The sequence below is a fragment of the Gossypium raimondii genome, chromosome 13 (assembly GCF_025698545.1).
Source record: "Gossypium raimondii isolate GPD5lz chromosome 13, ASM2569854v1, whole genome shotgun sequence".
NCBI classification, from domain to species: Eukaryota; Viridiplantae; Streptophyta; class Magnoliopsida; order Malvales; family Malvaceae; genus Gossypium; species Gossypium raimondii.
The window spans coordinates 22,075,672-22,085,574 of record NC_068577.1 but is presented as its reverse complement, the minus strand read 5'-3'; the positions used below and the strand labels follow the sequence as shown (position 1 = coordinate 22,085,574).

Below are 9,903 nucleotides of genomic sequence, written 5' to 3'. Positions count from 1 at the left end.
GGAGGTCAATTTGCAAAATTGTTAAAGATTTAGGGTATTTCCATGAATGTTCTTTCATGATTCTTGAATTTTAATGAAAGAGTATGAGTCCTTGTGGTTAAATAAACAAGTTTTGTAAAGTGATTTTTGATGAAAATATCATTTAAGGACTTCTTTGTAAAAGTAGTAAAATTCCATGGTAAATTTGTGAAATGCTGAATTGTATGGGTTGATATAGGTTCCTAGTGAATTTGGCTAGCATGAAATGATGATGAAAATGCTTAGATTTCAATTAACGAGCTTAACGACTAAATTGTAAAAGGTTAAAATGTTAGGGGCAAAATAGTCATTTTGAAAAAATAGGAATATGGAATAAATTGAATAATATAAGAATTAAATGCATTGAATTTGTCTATTTAGATCAAGATAGACCACATACGGATCTAGATCGAGGAAAAGCTAAAGCCTTGGATTAGTTGATCTCGTTTCCACGTGTTTGTCATCGAGGTAAGTTCGTATGATTAAATATCGTTTTAATGTTATAATGAGTTATATGTTAATGTGTTATACCACGTAACCAAATGATATATATCCAATGATGTCACGACGGTTATCGAGCCCTATTTGAACCTTAGGAATTCATAGGATACAAATAACATGTAATTAGGGTTTTCATGTTTTGGGTACTGGTCTTGAATGTCCTACCGATGGCTGAGGTCTTGTATTTTTTGTAGATACTCCATAGGTCGTGTGAGTAGCATCGTGTAGCTTACATTCTGACCCACAGCTCATCTAAGCATACCCATTTCACAGCTCGTGTGAGCAATGATGTGAAGGAAATGTTACGGTTATATGTTTAGCACACTTCGTGTGAACTTTCCCGAGTATCCGATGATATTCTAAATGTTTCAACGGGCATGAAAAGGAAAGGAATGGTAAGTGTTCAAATGAATTAAATGATGTATTATGAAAAGGATTGAAATGGTCATCTTTAATGGAAGTATACTTATGTTCATGAAAATGATGAGTTTAAATGAAATATGTTCATGTATAATGACTTACCTTTTGTTAATTCAAGTGAATTATGTTTGAATGCACAAACATGTGTTGTTAATGGTGCTTAGGCTTGTGCCAAGCTTATGGTTGGATTATGTATAGCTTAATTCTAATGTTATGTATTGCAATGGTAAGTTATTTTTCATGTTTTACGAATTTACTAAGCATTATGTGCTTACGTAGTTTGCTTTCTTATGTTTTATAGATAATCGGAAGCTCGATCGGTTCGAAAGCTCGTCAAAGATCTATCACACTATCCAGCGATTATATCGGTAGTTTTTTATGTTTTGGCCAAGGTTATAATGGCATGTATAGGTGGACTTGTGTTTGATGTTTAGTTGAATGCTTAGATGTTGATTTTGGTATATATATATATATATATAAGTTGGTTGTTTTGGTACCATTTTGATGATGGTTATTGTGTCAATTTGGTACATATGATGCATGAATGGTAAGGCTCAAATGATAAGTTTATGTTGAAGTGATATAGGTCAAGTTATGATATGTTTTTAGATGGAAATGAACTAGATGTTTATGAATGAAATGTGGTCAAGTATATGTATATGTTTAGGTAAATTTGTATGTTTACATTTGAGGTGCCTTGTATGGCATATTGGTTGAATGGATTTGAACTTTTGAATTGGTCATTTCATGCATGTTTTGGTAAGGTTTTAATGCTTTGGTCATGTGCACGAAATACTTTTGGGTACATGTTTGATTTGGTGATGGAAATGGCTTGATTTTGGCCAATTTCATGTCCATATGGCCTGAGACATGGGCATGTGACTCAGTCGTGTGTGACACACGGCCATGTGCCCCCTGTAAGTTTTAATGCATGCAAGTCAGGTTGTTTCACGACATAGCACACGACCTAGCACATGGGTGTTTGTGGCTATTTTGAGAGTTACACGACCTAGCACACGGGCGTGTGGCTTGACCGTGTGACCCAACTTAGAGAGTTACATGGGTGAGGACACGGGCTGGGACACGACCGTGTGTCCCTATTTCAAAATTTACACGGCCATATGACCCCTGGAGTCCAAATTTTCTAACTTTTACTTAAACTTCCAAATGTTTCCAATTTAGTCTCGAATTGTTTCTAAAGTATTTTTTAGAGCCTCGTGGGCTCGATTTAAGGACAATATGTACATGATTTAATGTTTTATATTATGTTATGTCAATGTATGAAATGTATGATTTAATGTTCAAATTGTTCAGTAATGCTCTATAACCTTAATTTGGCGATAGATACAGGTTAGGGGTGTTACATTAAGTGGTATCAGGGCTACGATTTAGTCAGTTCTCAGACTAAAAGTAGCATGTACGAGTCTAGAAATACATGTCATTATATAGCTTGTGATAATGTGATAAATCCTGACTCGATTTGAACTATGTCTTCATATAGATTAAATGTCATCCAACTGAGCTGATTTAGATGAAGTAGAAAGTTACGCGCAAGCCTCTGTTCACGGAGTAGCGTCTATTGGAAATAGGCTCGTATCTGATGGCTAGAGAGGAGAGGCTAAGGCAGCCTTATTCTAAATGATGAATGAATGGTTCACTGAGTTCATACGAACTAACCCAATGGCTCAACGACTTTCACCCCCACTTGTACCCCAACCGGTCCCCATAGTTCCTCAAGGTTTGGAACTAGTACGAGTAAGCAAGCCTTCAGTTGATCAAATTCGTAAGTATGGGGCTGAAGAGTTTCGATGTATATCTGCAGATGATCCTGAAATAGTTGAATTCTGGTTGGAAAATACAATCAGAGTTTTTAATGAATTACCGTGTACACCGATGGAATGCTTGAAATGTGTTGTATCATTGTTGAAAGATTCGGCTTATCAGTGGTGGAATACCTTAGCGGTTGTGTCGAGAGAACGGGTAGACTGGGAATTCTTTCAGACTGAATTTCGAAAGAAATATGTGAGCCAGAGATTTCTTGATAAGAAACGTAAAGAGTTTCTTGAGCTAAAACAAGGCCAGATGACAGTATCTAAGTACGAGAGGGAATTTGTTCGACTTAGTAAGTATGCCCGAGAATTTATACTAATAGAGGTTTCTATGTGCCCTCAGTTTGAAGACGGGTTAAACGAAGGTATCACACTGTTAGTTGAGATCCTTGAATTAAAAAAATTTGTAGTTTTGGTTGACAGAGCGCACAAAGCTGAGGAGCTGAGTAAAAAAAAGAGAAAAGCAGATTCAAGTAAGAGATCAGCGGGAAAGTCATATAAATCGCCATCGAAGAAATCAAAAGAATATCATGGTTGTTCATCTACTTTAGTGGGTTACTCTAGTAAAGACTAAGGAAAATAACATTCAAGCTCAAAACCTCAGGCTACGTCTGTAGTGAGCATAGGTAGTTTTAGAAACAACAAGCTTAAATGTCAGCAATGTAATAGACGACACTTTAGTGAATGCAAATTGAAAGACGAGTCATGTTTCAAATGTGTTTCGTATAAACACTATCTTAGAGATTTCCCAGAAAGGTCAAATAAAGAAAAGGCTCTATAACATCCTTAACCCGTATTCGTCGCCCAAATAGGGTTACAGAGCATTATCGGAGTTTACATTTCAAAACTATCAAAAATGTAAAACATGTAGTTCACAACATCAATCATAGCAAAATCAATTAATAACATACATATTGTCCCTTATACGAGCCCTCGAGGCCCTATAAACACATTAGAAATGAATTGGGACTAAATCAGAAACATATGAAGCTTTTAGGAAAAAAATGGAAATTTTCAAACTGCAGGGGTCACACGACCGTATGGCCAGGCCGTGTGACTCACACAGCTGAGACACACGCCCATGTCTCAGGCTGTGTGGACATTCGAAGTAGGGACACACGGCCGTGCCCTAGCCCATGTCTGTGCTCTTGTATCTTTCTAACTTGGGTAACACGGCCAAGCCACACGACCGTGTGGTAGGCCATGTACTAAGCTGTGTAACTGCCTAACTTACAACCCCTTGAAAGCTACAGGGGACACACAACCGTATCGCATGGCCTTGTGTCACACACGGCTGAGACACACGCCTGTGTCCCTAGCAATGTGGACAAAAAAATAGGTCATTTCCAAGCCATTTTTCTCACCCAATCATGCACACACTACAACCAATTTTCCACATGTAAACAAGCATTCAAAATGCACAAAATAATGTATCCATAACCTAAACCAATAAGGTATATGTGCATACAACCGATATGCCCAAAAGGCACCTCAATCACAACAATTAAACATGTATAACCATATGCATAGTTTAGCCAAAATTTCAATCAACTTATAACTAAGTTTATGCAAAAACTTACCATTTTATTTACCTATCAAATTCACACCAAATGTACAAATTGGCCATTTGATATTTAGCACCATTAGCCATATATGCCCTCTACATTCCATATACCAAAATGACCATATTCAACCATGTTAAAGAATATTCCATTACACACATTTTAAATGTCATTTCAACTTCCGTCATTTAAGCATCATAAAGACTATAAAATCAACCATCATAAGGTCACATATATATACCAACATAACAACCATTTCAGTCAATCAAAATACCATAATTATAAGCCAAAACATAACGCCTATAACATCAACCAAAACACCTATACATGTGCATATTTAACCAATTATCACTTAACTTGTTTTCATGCCAAAACATAACATAATTTATACATAAAAACAATACCGATTTTGGTCATTTCAAAACATACACCAATTTGACCATATTAACCACAACCAACAAGAAATAAATAGTACCTTCAGTACCTCAAATCCAAGGCAACATTTCATGCCATAATCATCAACCAAAATGACACATATATATACGAAACTCATCAATTAAACATTAGACATAGTCCACCTATACATCCATTATAGCCTTAACCAAAACATCAAAATTTACTGATATAATAGTTGGATAGTGTGATGGATCTTCGACTAGCTTTCAACTCAATCGAGCTTCTAATAATCTGAAAAGTAAAGGAAAAATAACTACGTAAGTAATGAATGCTTAGTAAGCTCGTATAAACTTTAGTCATATCAATCCATTTCAAATATGAAATTTATATATATCAAGAATAATCCTATACCAATACTGCAAGATTCATGAAACCATATTTAACAACTCACAAAGTGAATAAATCCACAGCATTACATTTACATAACATCCCTAGCATAGTAGGATTTTATAAAACGTAAACCCTTTCAAATTTTCTTGTATTCATTTGCATTTCATTACTTTCCATTGCATTTACTATCTTTAGCTTAAATAACAACATCAATTCAACTCATCATTTCCTTTTCATCATTTTACACTTCAAGTATGAACTTACTATTTCATTACATTTCCACACCCGTTTCATATGCTTAACACACAAAACATAAGAATATCATCAACTATAGCCACACGCTAGTGCATTTAAACATAACTATTTTGAAATTAACCACATGATAAACCATTTCATAAGAAATTACATAATTTAAATCTTACCATTCTTTCATGAACACAAGCATATTTCCATTTGAGCACTTACCATTTCAATGCATACCTTATAAGTAAACATAATACAAACCAACCAATAGCTTGGCACATGCCTAAGCATCCAACAACCACACATGTTAGCATACTTGAACACATTTCACATGAATTCAACATGGATAACCATTATACTTGATATGATTCAATTGGATATAATATCCTTCATAACATAACACGCTTACCATGTATCTCATCATTTCAATATATTTCATGTATACATGTGTTTGCTCATATTGAACATTTACGGTTTCCTTTCCAATTCATGCCTGTTAAACTGAATAGAATATCGTTAGATATCCAGGATAGCTCACACAAAGTGTGCTAACTCATATAACCATAATCTATCAATTCATGTACATATATGCTCACACGAGCTGTAAATAAGTGTGCTCACACGAGCTGTGGGTCAGAACGTAGCTACACGATGCTGCTCACACAAGCTGTGGAGTATCCACAACACATGTTGAACCTCAGCCATCGGTAGGACATTCAAGACCAGCACTTGAATCATGTAAACCCTAATGACCTATCATTTGTATGCTACGAATTCCTAAGGCTCAAACGGGGCTCGATAGTCGTCTTACATCGTTGAATTTCTATCGTTTCTTGACATAATAAATTGCATAATAACATATATATTAATTCATGTAAAATAGAATAGCACATTAAACAATTAATTTAACTCACATTTAAGTGTTTATATTTCATACGAACTTACCTGGCTAAATTGCAGAAATGTCAAAGTACAGGGGCATTTTGGTAATTTTTCATTCTCCTCGATTTTCCACCCGATCTTGACCTAAATTAATAATTCCATTCAATATATCAATTTAGACAGTAAAACAATGTATTTTATGCAATTTAGTCTTTTTTACTTTTTAGAAAATTATCCCTAAAGTTTTACTTTTATTCAATTTAGTCCTTAAGCCTAAAACATGCAAATTAACCATTTTTTCCAAATTTAAGATTATTCAAATGCTCATGGCACCAAAAAAAGCCCACAGTTGTATTAATTTCACATCAAATCCTTGTACTTTTACTATTTTAACAATTTAGTCCCTAATTAGAAATTTCATCAAAAATCACTTAACAAAATACTTTTAATTATCAATAAACATTCCAAATTCATAATTTAACATAAAAAATCATAAGATTCATCAATGGAAACATTCAAAATCTTTAACAATTTCAAAATCGAAGGTACGGGCTATCTGGACCTAATTGCAACGATCTCAAAAACATAAAAATTACTATAAACAAGGTTAAAATGGACTTACATGCATCCTATGAAGCTTGGCCGAAGCTTTAAGGTCTATCAATGGCTTTCTTCTTCAATTTTGGCAAAACGATAAAAGGAAAAATATTATATCTTTAACTTTATTTTATTACTTTTTAATTTATTTTATTTAATTAATAAAACATACATATTTTCATAATAAGAAAAGCCAACCACCCACTCATATATAATATGGTACATTTATTATATTAGTCCATATACTTTCATTCATTAAGTCATTTAATCACTCAAATCAAATAGCAATCAAATTTTTCATCTTTTATGATCTAGTCCTTTTAATTAATTAGCTATCGAAATGTTAAAATTTTTCAAAAAAATTTAATACCACCTTAATGACACTCCATAAATATTTATAAAAATATTTACGGCTCAATTTATAGAAACAAGGTCCCGATACATCATTTTCTAAAACTACTTGACTTTAGGGTCATACCACTTGAACTTTATAACTCACTTATATAACATAAATTATCAAAAGAAAAACCTTTTTAAAACAATACTTGACTCGTAAATATTAAATAATAATATTTACGAACTTACTCGTCGAATTTGGTGGCCCCGAAACTACTGTTTCCAACACCACTAAAAAACGGGCTGTTACAGGCTCAAACTAATCAACCGAGTAATACAGCTACGAGAGGGAGATGTTATCATTGGAAATGTAGGAAATAGCTACAATGGTACGAAAGAATCTGTTATGAGATCTGAGGCATGGGCGCTGGCTAGAGCTTATGCGATCTGTGCTTGAGAGGAAGCTTCATTGCTAAATGTTATCACTAGTACATTTTATATCTTTGATACTGATGTCCTACTTTGAGTGACCCGGGGTCAACACATTCATATGTATGTACGACTTTAGTGTCAGATAGAAAATTGCCCTTCGAGTCTACTGAGTTTGTGGTTAAAGTAACGTACCCCTAGGCCAGTATGTGTTAGTTGATAATGTTTGTAAAAATTGTCCTTTGATGATTCGGGGTTGTAACTTTCTGGCTGATTCGATGTTACTACCCTTCGATGAGTTTCATGTGATTTTGGGTATTGATTGGTTAACTCTGCATGATGCTGTTGTGAATTGTAGACAAAAGCATATAGTATTAAAGTGTCAAAATGGTGAAAAGCTTCGAATTGAATCAGATAGAGTAGATGGTGCATCTAATGTTTTTTTGGTTATGTCGGCACAGAAATATGTTAGAAAAGGTTGTGAAGCGTATCTTGCTTATATATTTGATTCTAGAGTCTCTGAATTGAAGCTAGAATCGGTTCCAGTGGTATGTGAGAATACGGATGTGTTTTCAGAAGAATTACTAGGGTTACCGCCGATTAGAGAGGTTTAGTTTGCTATTGAGTTAATGTCGGGAACATCTCCGATATTGATAGCTCCGTACAGAATGACACCTACTGTGTTAGAAGAGTTGAAAGCACAGTTGCAAAAGTTGACAGATAAGGGTTTTGCTGGACCCAATTTTTCTCCTTGGAGCGCTCCTGTGTTATTTGTTAAGAAAAAAGACGGATCCATGCGAATATGTATCGATTACCGATAGCTCAATAAAGTCATGATCAAGAATAAGTATCCATTGCCACGTACTGATGATCTGTTTGATCAGTTGAAAGGTGCGACAGTATTCGCAGAGATTAATCTTCGTTCTGGTTATTACCAGTTACGAATTAAAGAATCAGATGTGCCGAAAACTGCATTCAAAGCCAGGTATGAACATAATGAGTTTCTTATGATGCCATTTCGTTTGACTAATGTACGTGCTGTATTTATGGACTTGATGGATAGAATATTCAGACTGTATTTAGACAAATTTATTGTTGTGTTCATTTATGATATTCTAATCTATTCATGAGATGAGACAGAGCATGCCCAACATTTGAGATTTGTTTTGTAATTTGTTCGCTAAGTTCAGCAAATGTGAGTTCTAGCTTCGAGAATCCAGATTTTGGGACATGTTGTATCGGCCGATGGCATTAGAGTTGATCCGAGCAAAATTTCAGCTCTGGTAGATTGGAAACCTCTGAGAAATGTATCTGAAGTCAGAAGTTTTCTGGGTTTAGCCGAATATTATAGAAGATTCGTCAAGGGATTCTTGATGATTGCTACATTGTTGATGAAATTGTTTTAAAAAGATGTTAAATTCGAATGGTCTGAGAAATGTCAACAAAGTTTTAATCAATTGAAAGCTTTATTAACCAAGGCACCTACGTTGGTTCAGCCAGAGTCTGGTAAAGAATTTTTTATTTACAGCAATGTTTCATTGAATGGTTTGGGATGTGTTTTGATGCAAGAAGGCAAAGTGATAGTGTATGCTTCTAGATAGTTGAAACCGTACGAAAAGAATTATCCGACTCATGATTTAGAGCTTGCAGCGATTGTATTTCCCTTGAAGATTTGGCAACACCATTTGTACGGAGAAAAATGTCATATCTTCACGGATCATAAAAGTTTGAAGTATTTGATGTCGCAAAAAAATTTGAATTTGAGACAGCATAAATGGCTCGAGTTACTGAAAGATTACGACTTGATCATTGACTATCATTCGGGGAAGGCTAATGTTGTCGCGAATGCTTTGAGTAGAAAAACTCTAATTGCTTTGCAAGCTTTGAACACACAGTTAACAATGATTGATGATGGTTCGATTTTGGCTAAATTAAAAGCTAGACTAACATTTCTGCAACAAACTACCGATGCTCAAAAATGTGATGATGTTTTGATAGCTAAATGGAAATAGGTTGAGACAACATCCGATTTACATTTTAATGCTGGTTTCAATGACAATTTATACTTCAAAGGTAGAATATCTCATTCAGAAGATCTTACAGGAAGCTCAAAGTAGTAGTTTGTCTATTCATCCTGGTAGCAATAAAATGTACGGTGATTTAAAACAGATGTACTGGTGGTTACGTATGAAACAAGAGATCCCAGAGTTCGTATCGAGATGTTTGGTTTGTCAGCAGGTTAAAGCTGAGCATGAGGTACCTTCAGGGTTACTACAACCAGTGATGGTTCTAGAGTGGAA

At 34.7% G+C, this 9,903-nt stretch overlaps 1 protein-coding gene across 1 annotated transcript; it reads left to right on the top strand.

The window, feature by feature from the left end:
* Window positions 1-2,619: 2,619 nt before the first annotated feature.
* Window positions 2,620-3,342, top strand: LOC105765319 (uncharacterized). The gene has a single exon (XM_012584340.1). The coding sequence runs from the start codon at window positions 2,620-2,622 to the stop codon at window positions 3,340-3,342; it is 723 nt and encodes a 240-aa protein (XP_012439794.1).
* The last annotated feature ends 6,561 nt before the right edge of the window (window positions 3,343-9,903 follow it).